General features: G+C 40.5%; 1 protein-coding gene across 4 annotated transcripts; it reads left to right on the top strand.

Annotated features, from left to right (window-relative positions):
- Positions 1-2,472: 2,472 nt before the first annotated feature.
- RXYLT1 (ribitol xylosyltransferase 1) lies at positions 2,473-23,183 on the top strand. 4 transcript variants are annotated; one of them, XM_075124383.1, is made up of 6 exons: positions 2,473-2,591; positions 5,541-5,711; positions 6,973-7,075; positions 12,053-12,367; positions 16,062-16,232; positions 20,682-23,183. In XM_075124383.1, the coding sequence occupies exons 1-6, from the start codon at positions 2,483-2,485 to the stop codon at positions 21,100-21,102; spliced, it is 1,290 nt and encodes a 429-aa protein (XP_074980484.1). In that variant the 5' UTR covers positions 2,473-2,482; the 3' UTR covers positions 21,103-23,183. The 4 variants fall into 4 exon arrangements, with proteins under 4 accessions (XP_074980484.1, XP_048691885.1, XP_048691886.1 ...); XM_048835928.2 differs by lacking the exon at positions 2,473-2,591 and adding an exon at positions 2,912-3,132; XM_048835929.2 differs by lacking the exon at positions 2,473-2,591 and having other exon boundaries at positions 5,573-5,711; positions 6,914-7,075.
- The last annotated feature ends 322 nt before the right edge of the window (positions 23,184-23,505 follow it).

Here is a 23,505-nt window from a genome sequence, read left to right as displayed (position 1 = left end):
GGCATTCAGCAGATGCCTTTCTGCTATGGTGCTTAGAAGAAATCAGTGAACCAATGATGACTATGTCAGTGGGGGGCGGGAACTTTTAAATAATTCAGAGCCATCAAGCTGTGCACTTTGCAAGCCTATGTAACCACATGACCCACATCCTCCTTTCCCCTTCCTTCCCATTGTTTATTATATTCTCATTGTCACATTTTGTTTTAAATTAGATAGTAAACTCTTTGGAACAAGGATAGTTCAAGTTCCCCCACTACTTGACAAGGAGAAAGGATTTGAACAGAGAACTGCTACCTAGACTATAGAGTCATTCTAACTCTCTCTCTGGTCCAATTAATTTTTAATTAGTGGAACAACTTGAATAGGAGAGATTGAGGCAGACTATTGAATAGCCTAATGCAGTGGCTCTCATTCATATGTGTTTGTATGCCTGTCACAAATGGGTCCAGATCCTGATTGGTACCTTTGGGTACTACCACAGTACTTTAAATGTGTCAATTAATAATTTCAGTGTGTGTCTTAAAGTTTGAGGAAAAGAGCACTAAAAAGTAATAGACTGCAGCTAGTAAAGATGTATGTTGTTTGTTATTTTAATATAAGTTATTTGATGCATGTATTCAAAGCCAGCCTTTGGGCTCCTCAAAGCCCATGACTGCATCCCCTTCGACTTATATTCACCCTGACTTTGAGAACTCAAAATACAAAAGGAGAAGCTCAGCTTTTTTAAAAAATTATATTTCTAGTTTGTTTCTTTGACATGAAAACACAAACCAATATAAAGTGATCACGAGCATTTAAAGGGACAAGGAGATTTTCTGTTGCAGAAGTGGAGACTGATGGTGCGGATGCTCAAGGACCCCTCACACAAACTTTTTATGTAAAGTGAGTCCATTCATTTTGTGTTCAGAGTTGCCATCCATCTCTGTAAATTTATCACAATTTCATGGTACTGCTGAGACCTGTTCTCAGTTCATGAATTCTGCTGTACTGATGGTCACCAGAGGCTGTTGTTGGCAGCTCTGGGCTGGCCTCCCCGCAAGAGGCTCCTTCAGTACTTCTGCTCATTGTTGTGCTTGTGTATGTGGGGAGGAGCCATTGGGCAGGGAAGTGAGCAAGAGACAAGCCCGAGGTTTCACGCAGCAGAGGGAGCTCCATCCACCCCATCCCCAGGTGAACCAAGGGAACAAATAAAACTAAGGTTTCAGATTTCAGAGGAACAGCCGTGTTAGTCTGTGTTCGCAAAAAGAAAAGGAGTACTTGTGGCACCTTAGAGACTAACCAATTTATTTGAGCATGAGCTTTCGTGAGCTACAGCTCACTTCATCGGATGCAACAATAAAACTAAGTGAATAACCACTGTGTGGGACAGGGGCATGATTATGAATTTATTTCCCTGCTTCACCTGGAGTTGGGGTAGTTTGGAGCTTCCTCATGCCCCGGGTCTGGCCTTAACTCCCTTTACTGCCCAATGGCTGGTTCTTATTGGCTTAATTTACAATCCTCATAAGAATCTATGTCTCAGCCACCACTTCTTTCTTCTACAGCCTGCAGGGAGCCTACTACCTGTTTTTTCCCATTGCTGTTGGTACTGTATAGAGGTAGTGGGAGAAGAGGACAGGGCAGTGCCCTTAGGTGCACATGGTAGAGAGCTGGGGCTAGGATACGAGACTGGACACCAGGAGATTTGGTTTCTATCCTCAATTTAGCTATTGACCTGTTCTGCGACCGTGGGTTTGTTTCTTCCCTTCTCTGTCCCTCTGTTTTCCCTCCCATCCTTAAGCTATCTTGTTTATTTAGAGTGTAAACTCTTCAGGTACAGACCATCACTTACTAGGAGTATAGACAGCACAGAACACTATGGGTCCTGTAGGCAATCCTATTGTAATACAAATAATATTCATAATGGATAAAGGGTGAAGACTCATGAAGGCAAGGGACTGCTTGAGGGAGAACAGCTGAGGGATATTTAGCAAGAGAGGGCAGAAAAGCAGGGCAGGACTTTGGGGGAGAGTGGTCTGTCCATCTGCCAGGAGCCTGGATTTTTCTGACCAAGTAGGATCAGCAATCCATCCTGATATATTTTGACAATACCATTTGGGGGCTTGAGGTCAAAACTTGTAGGCTACATCAGGCTCCAAGGGCTGGAAATGTTTTTACTGTGATTACTGAGCAGGGATGCCTGGATTTTTTGCAGTGGAATAGAAGCAACTAGACTTATTTTCTATTAGGTTTCAGAGTAGCAGCCGTGTTAGTCTGTATTTGCAAAAAGAAAAGGAGTACTAGTGGCAAATAAATTGGTCAGTCTCTAAGGTGCCACTAGTACTCCTTTTATTTTCTATTAGTTGCCTTAATTTGTGTGTCAGGAGTATTTTTCTTTTAATTAGGCTGGATACAGCAGAATAGACCAATTTGCAACAGGGTCTGGATATTCTGGCGCTCTAGGAGCTGCTACATTTTCTTTTTTTCTCTACTTACACTGTAGATGGTGGTGGTTGGGGCCAGAATATATCAGGATCCAGCAAGATCCAGGAACTATGATTCAGGTTTCTTTTTCCAGGGATTTCGTACCAGGAGGTGTCAGACTTTCCCAGGCAAGCAGGAGTGGCTCCCCTTGCTTTCTGCGTTGTACAATTCAAACGGCCCAAAGCTGCCAAGAGCCCAGGATCTGGCTCTTGAGCCGGGATGCTCCTGCGGTTGCTTTGTGCAGCAGGAACTTGCCCTCTGTTGGGGGCGGGCGAGGGCGAGGGCCCCAAGGGCCGGGCCCGGGTTTTGGAGGGCCGCCGCACCGGGGTGGAGAGTCCCGCAGCTGGCTGGACCAATTCCGGCCCGGCGCGACCCTTCCCCGCCCGCCCCAAGGCAGGCGGGGGCCGCCGCAGCAGCAGCAGCAGCAGCCGCCCCCGCGCTGGCGCGTGACGGGGCGGGAGGCGGGCCCTGGCCAGCCCGGCCAGCGGCCTGCAGGCTGCGGCAGGATGCGGGCCACGCGGAAGCGCCTTTGCTCCGCGCTGCTGGCCGCCTACTTGCTCTTCTCCCTCTACGCCGCCTACAGCGTCTTCCTGCGGCCGCGGCGCCCGCCCGCCTCCCGGGGCGGCCCCCGGCGGCAGCGAGAGCAGCAGCAGCAGCGGCACGGCAGAGGTAACGCGGCGCAGGGGCCCGGCCGGCGGCTGCGCTGTCACGCGTGCCCGGGAGGAAAGCGGGTGCCGCGCTGGGCGCCAGCTGCTGCTGTCTAGCAAGGGGCGGTGTGAGGGGACGCTGCGGTCCCTTCCGGCCCCTTTGGCTCCTGTCCTGTGACATACCCGCCCCGAGGGCCGGGCCTGGCGCCCGGAGATGCTGGTAACCGGGCTGCTAATGGCCAGTGCGGGGCAAGCCCCCGGGAGGCTCCTGGCGATTAGGCTTTAATACAAAGGGGTTGAGGAGAAGCTTTGCTCCCACCCGGGCGCGGCAAGAGGTGCCGCTTATGTAACAAGCTGGAGAAGTGGGCAGCCAGCTAAGCCTTTTGGGTTGATGAGGGTTAGCTAGTAGTAGGGTGACTAGATGTCCCGATTTTATAGGGACAGTCCTGATTTTAGGGTCTTTTTCTTATATAGGCTCCTATTACCCCCACCCCTGTCTCGATTTTTCACATTTGTTGTCTGGTCACCCTAGCTAGTAGCCACTCATAAGGTCTGAGTGGAGGCACCTGCCCCATGTTTCAATTGCTAGTGAGAGGCCCCTGCTCAAAAATCGGTGTATGTTTATATCTATGCTTGGAAGAATTCGCTCTTCAGCAGTAAAGGTCAGTAATGCTGTTATACCAATAAAATAAAAACCAGCAGGATCTTATTAAAGGGAAAAAGGCAGAATACCACATTTATTGTGAATACAGAAAGAATCATAGTAAGCAGTTAGTTATAGTTATAACATTCCATTCAATCTCATATTTATTCACACATTCATTCATACAAACACACACACACAGGTTCTGCAAGGTTGTTATCATAATTACCAGCCTTAGAGTTGCTCATGCCAAGCCACTGGCCAGGTGGCTTGGACATGAGGAGGGAGCAGGGCCTTGTCAGATGCTCATCTGATGCTCCTGGAAGTTGGTTTGCATAATCAGACCCCAAAGTTCTCACTTTTTAGAGTCTATTTTTATAGGAATTTCTTCCTATGCCAGTCTATGGGAATTGCTTCATCATGCTGTTGCTGACTCAATCAGCAAATAGCACATTCCTGATGGCTCGGTGCTGCTAGATGTTATCTTGTTCTTTGGTTCTCCCATTCTTGAGGCTGTTGGATTCCAGTCTGCCCTCTGGGGGTCCTCTGATTATTTCCACTTGACGCCTTCTTCAGCGGATGGACACTGGATTCTTAGGCTGGCACCTCCCTGATCATTCAGTTATTATCCACACCAAGCATCCATCCACGTACATCCTCTATCTCTATTTTAATCACAATTGTTAAAACAACAAAAGGGCGGGGAGTCTCTGGGTGCTGTTTCTGTTGTTAGAGTATTGCTTTGAGTCTCTCTCTCTGTGAATTGCTTTGAGAACAGACTCTGTCTTAGAATGTACTAACACAATTAGCAGCTTGCAAGTTTCACACATAGAGGGAGAGAAACAGTACCAAAAACCAAGAGACCTCTTAATTAGTAATACCCTAGAATTTAAACTCTGGGGAATCAAACTCATTTGTGATTTTAATACAGAACTTCTTTAATATGATCCAACAATGCCTACAGCACAATGAAGCTTTTGTTGATAAGGTCCACATCCTTGATGGCATGTACATGATCCATGGTGCCGGTTTGTTCTGAAATTTTCTCCTTTTAGGGCCAATTTGTTTTGAATATGTGAGGCTTTACTGTCGTAACAGTCGTTCTTAATCTAGCCATCAATTCAGATGATTAAATACAGGCCTTTTTAGTGTTCTGGCTTCTGAAGCTAGTCACTCTCCTAACTTTGGTCACAGTTTTTTTGTATTTTGTCATCAGTGAGACGAAACTTTATGCACATCAGTCACCTGGGTGGAAAATGCATATTTCCTGAGTCTTGAATATAGTTTCTATAATATGGAAAATACAGGTCTGTCTTGGTTGTTTTGTGTCTCCCGCTCTCTCGTGCGCTCTCTGTCTCTCTTCCCTCTCCCCCCACCCCACTTCAATCTTTCATTGCAGGAGTTGCTTACAGGAACTTCCACAAAGAAAATTCCTCATGCCCTGGATTAAAAAATTCACTATTTATTGTGGTAGCACCATAGATACCCAGCAGAGCTGTCCAAACGTAGGCCCCAATACTACGTAGGCCCCAATACTGCGCAGGCAGACCTGAGCCCTGTCTACACTAAAGCTTCCACTATTGCTACCTGTGGGGAATTAAAAGTCTAATTTTTGTCACTGTAGACTAGCCCAATGAGCATAGATGCAAGCTATGCTATAGCCATGGTTGGGCATAAGCGTGTTTAGAAAACATCTACTAAAAAGAGACCTGTTATTTCTGTAACAATTAGGAGTAGATTTGTAGACCTGAGGTTCTTAATGCAAAATGTGTGTCTTTTAAACACAGAACGCTCTTCTTTGGGAAATGAAGAATGGAATCCTTGGGAAGGAGATGAAAAAAATGAGCAGATTGCTTCACAGCAGAGATATGAAACTAACCTTCAAATGTTAAAAAATATGAAATCCCAGCAAGAACAAACAGACCTTAAAGTGCAGATCTGGGGTAAAGCAGCCATTGGTAAGCATTTGTGATTAATATGTTTAATACTGCTAAGTGACCTTGGCAAGTCCCTTAACCTTTCTGTGTCTCTCTTTTCCTTTCTGTAAAGGTGAGTATAACAGTGTTTGCTTACCTGTTTAAAGTACTGTGCTATCTATGGATGAAAAGCCTGGTATAAGTGATAAGTATTTATTATTCAGAACTGTATAAACAACACAATAAAAACAAACTTCAGTTCTTTGGCATACTTTGATCATATTCTTATCCTATACTGCTGTCAGGAACTCTTTGCTGGATTATCCCAAGCAAATTACATAGTGTTGCATTGTTCATTCCAGAGCACATAGTGTGATACAAAAATCTGAAGAGTCCTAATCAATACTTTTTCATGCTGACTTCTAGATCAGAAGTTGAGAAAAGGAAACACTATGTGGGTTGTGCAGATTGGTTCCCTTCCCAAACTTTTTACTAAGACTACTCATCAACTACATTGTCTTTTCTTTTCTTTTGTGACCCATCATTATATATATACACCACCTTCTGCCCTAGTACTGCAACCCTAATCCCCTCCCAGTGCAGAGGGGAGGCCAGGGTAGTGGGGAGAGTTGGAAAGTGAGCCTGCCCCTGCTCACCCTTCAGCGGAGGCTCCTGTCCCACAAGGCTGGGTGAGGGCTGCATGGGCTGGTAGGACCTGAGTAGAGCTGAGGCTCCATGTGCCATCTCACAAAACCTGGAATGGGGAGCTGCTGTGGGGTGTGTCGTGTGGGCTTAGTCTCCCTCCCCCGGCACCCCCCAGCCAGCTGTGTCCACCTTTATAGGGTCCAGATGCTTTCCCTTAAGCCCAACTGGGCAGCAGGTAGTCAGTCCAGGTGCACTGGACCCCCTTGCTTCTTAAAGGGGCCAGTCATCTTGTGACAAATGTACTTGTCTTAAGGCTGATAATGCTTAACATTTTAACAAATATGATATTTTACACAGTCATTTTTTGTTTTCCTGTCCAGCAGTTAACAGGACACTGTCTACGATTTAAAAAATAACTGCCCAAATGTTGGCCTGATGTAGAAAATCCTCCCTTTCTAATTCCAAAGATTGGGGGTGGGTTTGTTTATTTTTGGGGGGTGGAGCAACCAGTCCATGTTAAATAGGAAAATTTGACACCCACATCTCACCATCATTGCCACACAATTCCCGAAAAATTTCTTTTGGTATGATTTTTACAGTAGACAAGAGATGCCATGTGTGCACCAAGTACTCCAGCAGCTCTTCATTATTTGTGTAGGTCTTTACCTCTGGCAACATATTCTTGAAGGTCTGCTTGAACCTGCTGATGTGACTGCTCAGTGGAGAGAAGGAAGCATAAAGGGAGGAAAAACACATTTCAGGTACCAGTTGCATGACACTGACCTTCTCTTATGTTGACTTTAGCAGTCTCTGTGTTGAAAGCCGAAACACTGTAGGAAAAGGTGTCCAGTTGTATATTTTTATCCCTTCCACTCCAACAACTGTAAATATTTTAATAAATGGTAATAAATTACCTTTATTATAAAGGTAAATGGTATAACAATAATGCTTGTTTTGGTAATTCATTCTGACCAACCATGAACATATTTATTGCCATACTTAATTTCAGACCTTGTGTTAAATATGTTCTCTATGATAGTTTGATGTTTAATTTAAAATGTAATTTCTAGAAATTACAAGAACAATCCTATTGTCCATCACTGCTTAAAGTCAGAAGGAGTAGGCTTTGTGCAGAGAACTTAGGGCAAGCTGGCAAGGTTGGAATTCACCCTCTTCTGTGGCCACTCTTCCCACCTACAGATTACAGTTGTAGTCTCTACAACTTTATTCATCTGCCCAAGGACCTATGCACCACTTAAGCCCCCACATAAGAGCTTAAGTGATGTTCAGGGCCTTGCATGGACCCTTTGATCTGAGTTACAGTCTCACAGGGTGAAATTCATCAGTTTAGAAAAGTTTTGGGGTTTTTTTCATTACAGAATATGACCATGTCACTTTTTAAAATAAAATCATATATGTAGGTTGAAATAAACACCTGATGATCCACAAGAGAAATTCACCAGGCCTAATTTTACACTAGTTATCTTTGTAGAAGTGATATTAATAATTTCATAGGTGTTAAGGCCAGAAAGAACCATTATGATGATAAAGTTTGATCTCCCCTATAACACAGGTCATATAACCTCACCCTGTAATTTCTACATCAAGTCCATAACTGAGCAAAAGCATATATTTCACAGAGATATCCAGTCTAAGTGAAGACAAATACACCATGTCCCTAAGTAAGTTGTTCCAGTATTTAATCATCCTCACTTTTAAAAAATTATGCCTTATTTCTAGTCTGAATTTGTCTAGCATCAGCTTCCAGCTCTTGGCTCTTGCTATCAAAAATCTCTTCCCACCTAGGTACTCAAAGACTTGGATTAAGTAACTTCTTAATCTTCTCTTGGTTAAACTAAATAGATTGAACTTCTTTGGTCTCACACTGTAAGGCAGTTTTTCCAGATCCTGACTAACTGTTGTTGCTCTTTTCTGAACCCTTTAAAGGCGGACACCAGAACTGGATACAATGTTCCAAAAATGGCCTCACGAATGCTAGATGTGGTGATAATATCACCTCCCTGCCTCTACTTGATATTCCCTGGCTTATCCACCCAAGGATCATTTTTGCCCTCTTAGCCCCCAGAGTGCATGTTCAGTTGACCATCATGACCTTTTTAGGTCACTTTCAGAGTCACTGCTTTCCAAAATACAGCTCCCTTATCTTTTAAGTGTGATGTACATTCTTTGTTCCTAAATGTTTGACTTTGCAGTTGGCTATTTTAAAAATGCACAGTCACAAACACTTCAGCTCAATAAGGTAGATAGAATAATACAGAAAGTACATCGGCACATCCATATTCACACCATCTCTTGCTGAAATGTTAGCCATTATGTTCCTCATCACCATCACCTTCCTCATCTTCACCAGTAGGCATCATTCTGGCACCTCCCAAGGATACATCTCTCTCTCCTACTGCCCACAGGCTGGGATGTAACTTTTATAATACATTACGCTGACACCCCTATGTGTAATGCATATTCAGTAGGGGTATTTCCCCTCTTTCTTATTTGTATTTCCTCAGTCTACTAATGTTGAGTTGCCCTTCTTCTATAGGTTAGTATATTAATGATTTGAACTCATTATCCTATACATCAGTTAATTGGTATGGCACTCTTATGACTGGATGGTCTTTCCAAAACTTTCCAAAAGCTGGTGTTAGCGCGTTTCTGTGGTTGGCTGATGTCATTCTGGACAAAATTCTCCCTTACGCTCTACTTCCGGTTCCCCAAAACATAGTGGTTACTGTTGGGCCATTTATCTGTGCCAAAGTTCATAGGCTTCAGGCATCACGCTAACTGCTGAAGCCAATGTCTTGCAGGATACAAGCTGCCCCTTGCATTACTGCTGAATGTAATAAAGGTAAGGTAGAATAATAAAGGCAATGTGTTGAGTTTTGTATAGTAAAATGTAACAGCGCTCTTCATCTGGCACATCAGTGTTTAAAATTTGTTAAACTATCCCTAACATATACATAAAATAGAACATCAAGCTAATGGTGTTTTCATGGAAGTGAGTATTTTTGCTCTTTTACAGCATCTTTTTATGATAAAATTAGTGAACTTGGTTTGAGATACTCTTGCTGTTTTTCACAAATATTTTTTAAAGGAAGGTTCTCTTTAGAATTTGTGTGTTCCTGCTGTCGTCGTACTTTGCTTTAACCCAATCTATAGAATTGTCAGAAATAGCAAGTTCAGGGTAGATGGATTCATTGTGAATCATAAAATGCCATCCTTCCAAGTAGTATCATATAAGGTTGGGTTTTTTTAAATTACACCTTATTTAAGTTTGACTTGTCTAACCTATTATAGCACTTTGTTTAGAATAGTCAGTTTACAAAGGTTGACCCTTAGTGCTTTGCAGTAGTGTAATAATAGTGGTTAGTTTAAGCCTTTTAATGCTCAGAATGGCTTTTCTATGACTCTTAAAGAAAGAGAACTCTTCAGTACAAAGTATGCATTTAAAGCCTGATCCTGCAAGTGGCTGAATGCCTTCTGAGTGATGCTAGTGCACCTTGGGAAAGCTCTGAGTAGCAGTACAGGAGCTGTCCATCTGCAGACTCAGGCAGACAGCGGTGCATCCTTTTATCTTTGAATGGAATGGAAGTTTGGAAGGTACTTTTCATTAATAGAATCTTTTTTAACTTAGAATCTGTATAAACTGATGTCAGTCTCCCAGAAAAGTTTCCTATTTGGTGTGGACAAGAGAATATTTGTCAAGCCTTGGCTTTAACTAGTGATAAGAAATATTTTGCTACGCTTATGGATGGGTTTTTAGAATCTTGACTGATTAAAAACATTTTCTTCTTTAAATTATCTGTCAGTTTCAGGTGAATAATACTTAACAAATTTACATAGATATTAAGAAACTGTCTCATTGGGAGAAAGGACTTCTTTACTGGCATTTAAATAAGCTGTCTTCTGGGTGCAACCAGATTATCCTAACTTCTTTAGAGGAGAAGAGTTTGCAAAGTCTCAGTTTTAAGCAAAACCTATTCAGATACTTCCAAAATACAGAGTTAAAAAGTGAAAGTACCAATACAGCAAAAATCAAAAATTGGGATAGGTTAATTATAACCTATTGCATCAAGTATAAAAATGTGAATTCTCTCCTTCTATCTATGATTAGTCTGTTTTTCCTTAATCTGAAATAGCCCAAACTTGATGACTTCCAGTCACAATACAAAATCTGTATGTTTGATAGAATTTTGTGGGGAAGGATGAGGGTCTGTTCTTAGGTGTGATGTGGGAATACCGAGGTTTTTTCCTTTTTATTTACTGGCTGGCTGAAATAAATTTTTATCTGTATTTGACTATTTAATGTTGCTGGCTCATGGAGTTTGTTTATGTATTATTATTATTATTATAGTCTATAGGCTGCTGGGAGTGTGTGCGCTATTGTAAATTATTGGTGGGGCACTGAGACCTTTTTATATGGGTATTTTTTAAAAATACTAACTCTAAAGACATAATTGCCAAAGTACCAGTTAAAATGGGCACGTAAATAAACTCCAGGGTATTTCTTTGTTCTCACTGATGCAGAATATGGTGGCATAACAGGACATGATTATCTACCCCAAAAATTTTCAGAGGAATAATTTAACCTCCCTAGAACTTCTCAAATTCGTAGATATTTAGGTCAGAAGGGACCATTATGATCATCTAGTCTGACCTCCTGCACAACGCAGGCAAATGTAAATTTAAAAAAAAAACACTTTGGAGAACATAGTCAGATTTGACTTTAAGAATAACCCACCTTCCCAGTTCTAAGTTACACTCTGGTAATTTTTAGAACATTAACTCCAACTTGCTTCCCAGATTGTTTGCAAGATCAGAACCCAAGTATTTATGGACATGTTTAACTTCACATATGTGTGTTGTCCCATTTACTTCAGTAAGACTACATACATGCATAGGTGTTTGCAAGGTCAGGCCTTTGGATGGTTAAACAAAGGTGAAGTACAGTATCTGTTTAGGCACTGTAATGATCCCCATTACTGTAGTAACTGAGTACCTCAAAATGTATTAATGTATATGTCTTCACAATCCCCCTTCCCATTAGAAAAGTGCTATTATGCCCATTTTACAGGTAGTGAATTGAAGCACAGAGATGAAGGTCACATAGGAGGTCTGTGATAGAGCAGAGCATTGAACATTGTTCTTCTGAGTCCCAAGCTAGTGACCTAATCACTGGACCATCCTTCCTTTCATAGTAGTGTCTGTCATAATACAGTACTACAGATTTCTCATTTCTTACATGAAACTGAAGGTTTTCAGTCCCTATGGTGGTATTTTATATTCTGTTCTTTTTGAAAAGAATAAAAGTTTATGATCTATTTCACAGATGACGAAGCATACCCTAACTAATTATTCTGGGAGTTCTGCCTGGTTTCAATGGATTCATCCAGATTTTCAAGACTTTTCAGTATTTGACTATAGTAAAGGTTGTGACGTCCCTGCAATATACTGTGTTTGCAATTAATTTTGAATCTCTTTATTGTTCAGGTAAATGGCCAATGCGAGCTTTAATAAAGTTTAAATTGTAGTTTTAGACTCTGTACATCTGAAATTTATCAAAATAGCAAAGATACTTCACAGTACATAACGTCTGTTTTAATGAAGAAACAAAACCTCTAAACACTGCAGGCAGATGGTTTACAATGCAGTAAACAGAATATTTATGAAAGTTGGTAACATATCTCAGAAGATGTTAAGTGCTTGTGTTTTATTATTCACAGTTTCGTCACTGGTCCAGCCGTAGTACCGGGATACTTTTCAGTAGAAGCTGAAAATGTGGTTCTGGTTCTGAATGGAAGAGAGGAAGCAAAGATCACTTACGCCACTCAGTGGTTGAATTATGCACAAACTTTAATACAAACTCGCAAGCTGAGGCATGTTGCCATTGTGCTGCTTGGAAGTGAACAGTGTAACAATGAATGGATTCATCCATACCTGAGAAGACATGGAGGATTTGTGGAACTACTTTTTGTAGTATACGACTGTACCTGGGTAAACGAAGAAGATATTTTCCAGTGGCCTTTAGGAGTAGCTACGTAAGTGTTAAACATAAACAAATTACACTTAAGGAATCAGTTATGCATGAACTGTACATGCCTATTGTTTTTAGCAGTTATATCTGTAACCTTATATCTGAAACATTTTATATATAAAACATTTTATATAATTTCTGTCTAAAACTGTTAACGTGACTTTGGTTCATGCTGCTGGTTTTGACTATCTAAATTAAGCTTCAGAAATTTTAAAGGCAAAAGATAATTCGGAAGTTAAAGTGCAGCTATGTTTTTAAAAGTGAGTGTGTTCAATTTGCTTCTTGCGACTGTTCACAGTCAAATTTGCCATATCTGCTGACATTACCAACTATTAACATTTACATAAGGATTAAACAACATTACAAATGATATAGCTTTCCACAGTTGGGTTGGGGGATGACTAGCGAAGAAATGTTAATATGCCGATACAAGTCCTCTTGTATGTTTTTTTCGTGCTGAAAGGCACTCTGAACACATAATAAGAACCAGACTAGCCTAGACTACAATTTTAGTGGCAAAAAGTAAGTATGATGGATTGCTCTCTCTTTTAAGATGAGGGCAGGCTGGGACCCTTTTCCAGGATAAAAAGAGATTTTACAGAGAGAAGTCTGTGGAAAGCTCTGCTGCAGGAAAGAGTTGGAGACACTTCAGTAAGAGGCCTGGGGCTTAAAAAGGGAATCCAGTTTGGATGTATTGATTGTGCTTTTTTTTTTTTTTTTTCCTGGGGGTATGTTGGGGGTGGTGGTTCTTTCTCTTGTGGCTAGTAAACTGGGATTTGATACCCCTTGCATTTTTGTAATTGGTAAACTCTGGGATCATAGTAAGATGTAAAAATTTATTGCAAGACTGTATACATCTGATGAAGTGAGCTGTAGCTCACGAAAGCTCATGCTCAAATAAACTGGTTAGTCTCTAAGGTGCCACAAGTACTCCTTTTCATTTTAATCCTGTTAGTGTTGTAGAGTAGATACAGCTATGGGAGAGTTATCTTCATTCTTTCCGGTCTTACTCCTGTCTTAACAGAGCTATTCAAACTGCAGAATTTCTATTATCAAAAGTGATAATGCAAGCCAGAAAGCTTAATTTTTAGATCCATGTTGAATTTGCAATGCTGGCCATTAGAAAACATGTTTTATTGTAACCAAAGGAAATTTGCTCAGGATGCCATTGACAGAAAGTAAACATGGAGCCTCCACAGTGGCAAAGAACCAGTGTTTGTAAGGAAAGATATATAATTCAATTTTGAACATGTTAAGATGACAATGAAACAACTAGAAGGAAATGCCCTAGAGGTAGGTTGGGATGCAGGACTGAGGGGTGAGAAAAAGAGGGAGAGGTCAGAAGTGGAAAGGTAGATTTACAGTCATTGATGTAAAAGTGGAAGTTAAAGCCATGTAAACGGATGCAATTATTCAAATGAAGAGTGGGTGAGAGTGACAAAGACAAAGTCTGGTAGGAAACCTAGAGAGAGAACCTCTGAAAGAAATGCTGGATTACTGTCCAAAAAAATAGCAGGGGAACCAGGAAAGGACAGAATCATGAAAGCCCTGGGTGGGAGTGGGGAATAAGATGTTCAGAAGGGGTGCGTATGATCAACAGTACCAAAGGCAGTGGAGGAGCCAAGGAAAGTGAGGATGGACTAAAGTACTCCTGAGGGCATTGTGCACCAAAAAATTAAAAATTCTGCACACAATATTTTAAAATTCTGCAAATTTTATTTGTCAAATAAATGTGGAGGCTCCAGCATGGCATTGGGGAGCGGAGGCCACTGGCTGAACAGAGCTGGGAGATCACTCTGCAGCTCTCCCCTGGGACATGGACTCAGCGGTGAGGCTGCACCCAACCCTGACACAGAACAAGGACTGGGCCTGCCCCAGAAACACCCCATAGCCCTGCCCCTCCATGTCAGGCGCACCAGGTATGAGCTCAGCCTGGCAGGATCCAAGTGTGGAGGGGCTCAGTGTGGGGGGGATTAAGGTGTGGGTTGAGAGGGTTCTGTTTGGGTCAGTCTGGGTGCAGGCTGCTCAGTTGGGGATCCAGGTGTGGGGGGGATCTGAATGCACAGTGTCTTGTTGGAGGGTTATGGGTGCAACAGTAATGGGACTCGGGGGGGGGGGGTGTGGCAAGTAAAGGGGGTTGGGGCTCAGCGGGGGAGGGGGGAGCTGGATCAGGAGGGATAGAGCTCGGCAGAGGGGTCTTGGTGTGGGGGGCCCAGAGGGGGAGTCTAGATGCTGGGGGAGTGGGGCTCAGTGGGATGGGGACCAGGTGCAGCTGGTTGGGACTCAGTGGGGTGGAAATCCGAGTGGGATGGCTCGTCAGGATGGTCCAGATGCAAGGAGAGTGGGGTTTGGCAGGGGGGATTCTGGGTGTGTGTTGGGGGGTGAGACTTGGCAGGAGGGTCTGAGTATGAGGAGGTCTGGGGGTTGGGCAGATGCAGGAGCAGCTCCCTGTACAGTGATCCCTTCCCCTGCAGTTGAGAAGTGATGGGTGCAGGAAGTGGGGAGGCGGGGGAGCAGAGCTTCCTGCAGCCAGTGGAGAAATCTGGGGGTGGGTCTGACCTGGCCCTTCATGCTGTGCAGGGGAAGAGGAAGTCCTGTCCTCCCCAGCCCAGCCGGGACTTGCAGTTGAGCCCGGTGCAGGGTAGGATCCACCAGCCGGGTCTTCCCCAGTCCCACCCTCTGCCCCATGGTGATCTACTTCTCTGCTGGCTGACCTGGGCACCCAAAACATACTGCTGGGGAGGCTACGTGACTGTTCTTGTGGCTTCCCTTTGCTTCCCCCATCAGAAAGTCAATTTTCTCTGGGGGAGCAAAGAAATCTGCGGGGACATGAATTCTGTGCATGCACAGTGGCACAGAATTCTCCCAGGAGTAAGACTAAAGGCTTGTTTTAAAACTAGGAAAATTTTGTGATCAATGTATGGTTTTTTCAAAATTGTTTCCTTAATGTACTAATGTAGAAAGAATATAGAAATAGAAGAGAAACTAGCAGTATTATTGACCCACTCTCTAAAAATAACAAAGTTAGAAAGAAAATCATAGCTAATTTTGAGAATGTGACAGCTGTAAGAGGGACATGCAATTTAAAACAAACAAACAAAAGTACGGTAAATTAGCTCTACATAATGAAGACAACTGTGCCAGCTCTTTAGCTGAACCATTGGTGCTGTTATAACTAAAATTAGTGACTTTAAGTTGAATTCAAAGATTAAATTGATGAAGATGCACAGGTTTTAGGGACAGGGTTGAGTTTTCATTTTGGAGTATACCAATGGCATTGTTTTTACAGCATACGCTTTCAGCTGATTCAAATAACTGAGACGTCAACTCCAAAGGAACCACTAACCCAGCAACTTCAGCCAAAATAAGTGGCAGTATTGAGAACAGCTGCTATAGAAACAGAATGCTTTTAGACGAGCATTCTGTAGCATGTGAACATAATTCCACTTGGTGCTGTCAAAAATAAGTTAGGGATCTTCTAGGGTGTGAATTGGGAAAAAAACAAAGGGATAATGATAAATATTATACATCAGTGTTTGGCTATCTTTGTTTTTTTTAATTCAGTCAGTAATTAAATATGGGAACTGATTACAAAGCTATTTCAGTTCTTAAAATCTGCTACATGAACTGGTGCAAAGATCCATCTTTTTCCTTTGACATAAAAATATTTACATCTAATGTATGCATTGTTGTTACAGATATAGGAATTTCCCCATGGTAGAGCCCAACTGGTCAATGCTACGTTCTCCAAGATCATATCTATGTAATTTTTTAGGAACTGTGTATAAGAATTCATCTAGGGAGAACCTAATGGAAGTTTTAAAACAAGACGGGCTTGATAAACTCTGTTGGATTGCAGCCAGAGAACAGTAAGAGCTATGATTTACGATTTATTTATGATTGTAAATGTATAGTTTGCAAGCTGAATTATTCAAAGCCCCTTGCCTAGATCATTGCTGTCATCTTTCAAAATATGTTATGAATAAAATAATATAAATAATGACAATGGTCAAACTTAAAACAATTAACCTTGCTGAGCTGAGATTTTCATACAGATCTTGAATGCCTTAACCCCTTGTCTGCTGCAGTACTTTTACATTGTGGTTATGATTTGAAATACTTTAAAAGAAATATCTAACATAATACAGCCAGTCCTGTTTTCTCTCGCACATACCTGGTTTTGGTTGAAGGGGCAGTGGGTATTCAAAATCTGTGTCATACATCCTGTGGCTATTATCCACCTACCAGAAGAGGGGGACATGAAACCAGAACTTTACATCACCAACCACGTATAAAGATGCTGGCTTCAGCTAAACAATATAGTTCATTCTCTGTCTTCGGGACATAGAACGGATCTTCTGACTAACTGAAAGAGGTTCTAATGGTACTTTTAATTTGCTTTTAACAACTTCTACCTGAAACCTTGGCAGGATTAGATAGGTATTCCCTTAAAAAGGAGGAGATGCTTTTAAAAAATCTGAATAGTCTTTCTTTGATTATTTAAACTTATAATAAAGTTTTGTACAGTTTCTAAGCGGAGAAAGGGTGGACTGCAGGAAGGAGTGATATGGCTGTTGAGGTGTTTCTAGTTTTGTAAACAATTGAGGGATTACATGTGATCACTTGATACCATCTCAAAAAGAATTGTTTTCTTTTTAGAATTTCAGATTTTAGAATTAAACACAGGCCATTTTAGAATTAACATATGTAAGCCATATACGTTTACAAAAAGGATACACAAAGATTTTCAGCGTTCAAATAGGACTGTAGCTTAAGGTGCCAGTTCTGTCACCCTTAATGAAATACTTACTCCATTTAAAATATAAATAATACTAAGAGGATTTTTATGTGAAAAATTTATATTTTGATTTGTTTTCAGTTTTCCATATTCAGTGTATGAATAATAATCTATTTTTAAGATGGGTTAATTTATTAAAATATGTGGAAGAATTTAAAACTAGGAAGAAGTCTTCAAAGTTGCAATAGGGCTGTCAATTCATCGCAGTTAACTCATGAGATTTAAAAAAAATTAATCGCAATTAAAAAAATCAAGATTAATCACAGTTTTAATCGCACTGTTAAACAATAGAATACCAATTTAAATGTATTTAAATATTTTGGATGTTTTCCTACATTTTCATATATATTGTAGTCTGTGTTGTAATTGAAATCAAAGTGTATATTATTTTTATTGCAAATATTTGCACTGTAAAAATGATAAAAGAAATAGTATTTTTCAGTTACCTCATTCAAGTATTGAAGTGCAATCTCTTACAAATGTAGATTTTTTTTTGTTACATAACCGCTCAAAAACAAAACAGTGTAAAACTTCAGAGCTTACAAGTCCACTCAGTCCTACTTCTTGTTCAGCCAGCTGCAAAGACAAACAAGTTTGTTTACATTTACAAGAGATAATGCTGCTCCCTTCTTATTTACAGATGTCACCAGAAAGTGAGAACAGGCATTTGCATGGCACTTTTGTAGCTGGCATTGCAAAGTATTTACATGAGAGAAATGCTAAACATTCGTATGTGCCTTCATGCTTAGGCCACCATTCCAGAGGACATGCTTCCATGCTGATGATGATTGTTAAAAAAAATAATGCGTTAATTAAATTTGTTACTGAACTCCTAGGGGGAGAATTGTATGTCCCCTGCTGTTTTACTTGCATTCTGCCATGTATTTCATGTTATAGCTGTCTCGGATGATTACCCAGCACATGTTGTTCATTTTAAGAACGCTTTCACTGAAGATTTCACAAAATGCAAAGAAGGTACCAATGTGAGATTTCTAAAGATAGCTACGGCTATCCCAAGGTTTAAGAATCTGAAGTGCCTTCCAAAATCTGAGAGGAACAAGCTGTGGAGCATGCTTTCAGAAGTCTTAAAAGAGCAACACTCCAATGCAGAAAATACAGAACCCGAACCACCAAAAAAGAAAATCAACCTTCTGCTGGTGGCATCTGACTCAGATAATTAAAATGAACATGTGTCGGTCCGCATGGACGCATGTACCCTGGAATGGTGGTTCAAGCATGAAGGGACATATGAATCTTTAGAGCGTCTGGCACGTAAATATCTTGTGATGCTGGCTACAACAGTGCCATGCAAACGCACTAAACAAGAAGCAGGCAGCCTTGTCTCCTGCAAATGTAAACAAACTTGTTTGTCTGAGCGATTGGTTGAACAAGAAGTAGGACTGAGTGGACTTTCAGGCTCTACAATTTTATGTTGTTTTATTTTTGAATGCAGTTTTTTGTACATAATTTTACATTTGTAAGTTCAACTTTTATGATAAAGAGATTGCACTACAGTACTTGTATTAGGTGAATTGTAAAATACTATTTGCTTTTTTTACAGTGCAAATACTTGTAATCAAAAATAAATACAAAGTGAGCACTGTAAACTTTGTATTCTGTGTTGTAATTGAAATCAATATATATTGAAAATGTAGAAAACATCCAAAAATATTTAAATAAGTGGTATTTTATTATTGTTTAACTGTGTGATTAATTGCACGATTAATCACGATTGATTTTTTTTAATCGCTTGACAGCCCTAGTTGCAGTGTATAACTATCTTTAGCTGAGAATGCAATGAAGGCAGAACCAATAAAGGCACGGGCAGAGAAATCTGCTGAAAAGAAGATGACTATACCAAAGAGGAGACTGGAAAATAAACATAGAAATAGAAGGGGACTTGAGAAAAGGACTCTGAGGCAGACTGCCAAGAAAAGAAACAACCCTGAGGCAAGACCAATAGAATAAGATTATAAAGATTGGGTGGTAAATTACAAGGACTGATAGAATATAAATTACAAGGATTCAGAGTAGAACTAAATCTGGTTTGGCTCTGTATGAGGTCGCTGGCCCAAGAGCACCAAAACATCTTTATAATGTGTTTTGACTTGGGAAATGTGGTTCCCTGCATAGTCTAGATGAGGGAAAAAATGTAAATGCAAGCTTTTGGTATTGTGTGACCATCTCAATACTGTAGCAGGATTGTCTTTCTGACTATTAAGTGGGTAGACTCTCATCATGATTAAACCAAACAAATTAATTCTGCTCTTAATTAGTTTGTACGATTGTTCTCATGGAAGGTTTAAAAACCTTTATTATAAATTTTAAAAGGATTTAATAAAACTAGAGGCAATTTAACACTTTTTTCTGAAAATTTGGACAAAAGAACTTGAGAAAAAGGCTAATATAGAATCTAGAGCAGGGGTCTCAAACACAGTTTACCTTAGGGCCAATGCCAGTCCTCAAATCCTCCCAGAGGGCCAATAATGTCACTGAAGATGGTGTTCAGAAAAGAAAATGTTTACATTGTATTTTTTTTATTTTGAATTTCTTAGAAATAATAAAATGTCATACAACTTTATCCAATTCTTCGCCTGCCAGAGAGCTTTTAGTGTTTGCCAGACACCTGGCAACGCTTCAGTTCTGTCAGTTTGTTGATGTTTGGCCTCAGTGACTGAGCAGTTGAAACCTTCAGGATTGCAGCAAGGTGTGCATCAGACAGTTGTGTTCGGTATTTTGACTGGTTTATATTCATTGTGGAAAAAAGTGATGCTGCCTCCATGGCTGACTCTGCCCGGCGACAAGTGATGGTATCTCTGTCCCTCTCCCCCAGTCAATGGGAGCTGCGTGGGGCGGTGCCTGCAGCTGACAGAGCCGGCAGGGTGGCTGCATAGGTCTCTCCTCTGTGGGCTGCAGATGGCCCGTGGTCTAGAGAGAGATTTATCTATGGCCTAGAGTGCTGTCACGCAAAGTACCTCGGACTGTCTGAGCAAATTGAAGAGATTTACAATTGCTGCCTTACGTTCTCATTTCGGAACAGTAAATCCCCTTGCTGATTTTAAATATTTTGGGGGGGAAATTATTCTTGCTTCAAAAAGTCTGTCAGAGCATTCCATCTCCATATGCCTATTTTTGAGCCACTTAATAACCTTCTAGTTTAGCTTATGAAGTAAATTGATATGGGCTTCCAGTACAAAATATTTTTTTAAAGATGTTTGTTCTCTTTTGTTGGTGTTTGAAGTATTAATGATTCCTTTAAACGCCCTCAGTTGAAAACTGTTCTTATGGAGTTTCTAGCTTACAGGTGAACTTTTCTATAAAGACCTGAAAAAAAATATTTAGGAATAGGTGGGTTGAAACATAAAACCTTACTGATTCTCAGATCTGTTGTTACAAACCTTTCAGCTCTGCAACATTTATCGATACTAAAATTATAACATTGATCTCTGTTTTTCATTGTAATACATCTACCCTTGGAGGGAAGAAGTAATGTTAATTGTCAACTTCTTTATTTTTCTAGGTGGCAGCCTCAAGAAACAAATGAAAGTTTTAGAATCTATCAAGATGCATTGCTGCAGAGTGATCTCACATTGTGCCCAGTGGGAGTAAATACAGAATGCTATAGAATTTATGAAGCTTGTTCATATGGCTCTGTTCCTGTTGTAGAAGATGTAATGACACCAGGCAAGTGTGGAAATTCATCTATATACCACAGTGCTCCGCTGCAATTACTAAAGACCATGGGGGCTCCATTTATCTTTATTAAAAACTGGGAAGAACTTCCTGCTGTTTTAGAAAAAGAGAAAAATATGAGCTTACAAGAAAAAATTCAAAGGAGAAAAAAGCTTATAGAATGGTACCGGCACTTCAAAGCACAAATGAGAGATAAATTTATTAATATCTTGGAAAATTCATTTTTACCAAATGATAAAGGAGGTTAATTGCCCCCTTTGAAAATCAAAAATAGATCAAAAGTTTAATTTTCACTGACCTTCAGGTAAGCTTTTCTATAAAAATAAAAAATAAATGAACCACTACCCATGCAGGTACAATTTCTTTGAAGTCAGTGGAGTTGCACCAGCTTATCCCAGGGCTGAGTTTCACCCTTTTTTTCTAAACTACTTTCAGAGAGGATGGAGTCTTACAGGATAGTAGTCCGGATGGATATCAACTTTATTATTATTTTTTGCAGTGACTCTTTCATTCTTAGCAAGTCAGTACTTCTCTGTTTTAATCTAGGTATGGAAGCATTTCAGCAAATAGATCACCCAAAAAGCATAATAAGTGGTGGCTTCACTACACTAATATTTATACTTTTTAGCATTCTTTCCTGAAATTCTCCTGCTATCATTTTCCTTAGTTTAAGATATAATTTTATTATAGTTTTCATTAACTGAGGAAAAAGAGAACTATGGTCAAGCAGAATGACAGAACTTTTAACAATATCAAAATAAAGTCTTTAAATTATTGCAGATAACGAGAGCTCTTCCCCCTCCTCCCACTTTTGGCAGGTATAAAATGAAGCCATTTAATAATTTGGGCTCCTCCCATTTATCTAGTGTCTTAGGGGGAGATGTTGTGTATTGAAAAATGTCGTTTCTGTGACGTTATCAAAAGAACTTTCCTCTCCAAAACTGGCCATTGATAGATGGAATATTCCCTGCTACCCCACTCATCCCCCCCCCCCCCCCCCCCGCCCACTTGTTTGACTAGCTTGCTACCATATACTAAACGTATCTCAGACCATCCTGGAATAAATGGTATCATTAAATCTTTTTCATCCAAAACACTTCTGCAAAGGAATGTCCTCATATTTTAAGTATGTGTCTAAGCTCCTTACCCATCCCCATCCCACCAAAAAGTAATAGTTTACCTTTTATTGGAAGTTTTTCCCTTTAATGTTTTGGTGATTGTGTATGATGTTATCAGAGTATGAGTACAGTGTGTAAAGATGCATTTGGGCAACATTTTCAACAAAAACGGAGACCCACTTGTTCAGATAAAGTTATAAACACAATTGTGCTTCTATCATATAGCTTTGAGGCCAAGAGTTTAGAAAGATTCAAAAAAGGACTGGGAGTAAAAATGTTCAGATGTGCCAGCGTGATCTAGGAGCCTGCTTCCCATGTTCTTGCTCTTTTGTCAGAAGCATCTGGTTCGAACCACTGTTGGAGACAGAACACTGGACTTAGTGGACCACCAGTCTTCTCTAGTAAGGCAATTCTTGCATTTCTGCATTTGTTTGTGATTGCACCTACACGTGGCCATTAAAGGTTTTGTTTTTAATTTGGTGCTACTACTGCAGAGAGGGTTGCACTCTCTGCTTGTCAGACTCTCCACATGTGTGGGTGAGACAGTGTGCAGTGTCCCTTATTCTCCTCTTTTCCCCCATGCAAGGATCTTCAGAGCTTCCTCCACAGAGACTGGGCACAGAAGGTAGCAGGATGGTGATGAAGAGGTAGCACATTGTCTACTGTGTGACCCTGGGTAGATCGAGGAATGTAGAGTTTCTCTTCCAGGTGCAGATCTATGGATCGCTATCCGCTCCAATAAAAACAGACAAAACTAATTTATCCTTATAGTATGTCATTTGTCTGTCCAGTGAAACTGCTGAAGACCTGAAGCTTTATAACATTATAACTTAATCTTTCCATAAAAAATGGAAAAGTTTAATTGAGGAAGACGAGAGCGTACTAGATTTCCAAAGGAAAAATAGTAGATGGTGGTTCTTAGCTCACAAAGAATATTTTTTAAATAAAAAAGATTTTGTGTGTGTGACCTGCTTTTATCCAACATCGTAGCACTATCAAAGGATAACAGGAATTGGAAGTTATATGGTACAGAGTAACTTGATTGTGAAGAGATGTAAATAATCTATGACCATTGTAAAATAACCAGGCTTCGGTTATTGGTGGTTAAGGTGGTAGATGTGTGTTTTGAAAAATGCAAACTTTCACTTGATTGCTATGTTTGTTATCAAGGAAACTGCTCTAAAGCTAATTAAACATGTATTGTATAAAAATGGTGTAACTATATTTCAGTGTAGAATTTCTGATCCTTGACTTATGCAGACACTTCTGAGAAAAAACCATATCTGGGATCAGATTTTCCCCCTCCATTTGAAAGAATCTTCTCTTCATTCCCGTTTAATATTGGGGCATAACTTTGAGGGGCTGAGCATCTGTACCTCTCATTGACTTCAGCTGAAGTCAGTGAGTTTATCAGGCCATAAGTGTGCACCTTCATGTGGCAATTTTGAGCATTCTCGAAATCTGCTTAAGTTGTCAACGTTCAAAGGGGATTTATAAGTATAATACTGTCTATACAAAGAGCTTTGAGTATGT

The sequence above is a fragment of the Caretta caretta genome, chromosome 1 (genome assembly GCF_965140235.1).
Source record: "Caretta caretta isolate rCarCar2 chromosome 1, rCarCar1.hap1, whole genome shotgun sequence".
NCBI classification, from domain to species: domain Eukaryota; kingdom Metazoa; phylum Chordata; order Testudines; family Cheloniidae; genus Caretta; species Caretta caretta.
The sequence above is the reverse complement of the archived record's forward strand: the minus strand, read 5'-3'. Positions and strand labels throughout refer to the sequence as shown.

Excerpts from the sequence above, each read along its gene's own strand:
- RXYLT1 (XM_048835928.2), top strand. The coding sequence starts at position 2,970 with ATGCGGGCCACGCGGAAGCGCCTTTGCTCCGCGCTGCTGGCCGCCTAC. Across the intron at positions 3,133-5,540 it reads GCAGCAGCGGCACGGCAGAG|AACGCTCTTCTTTGGGAAAT; the intron begins GTAACGCGGCGC and ends TTTTAAACACAG. Across the intron at positions 5,712-6,972 it reads CTGGGGTAAAGCAGCCATTG|GTCTTTACCTCTGGCAACAT; the intron begins GTAAGCATTTGT and ends TTATTTGTGTAG.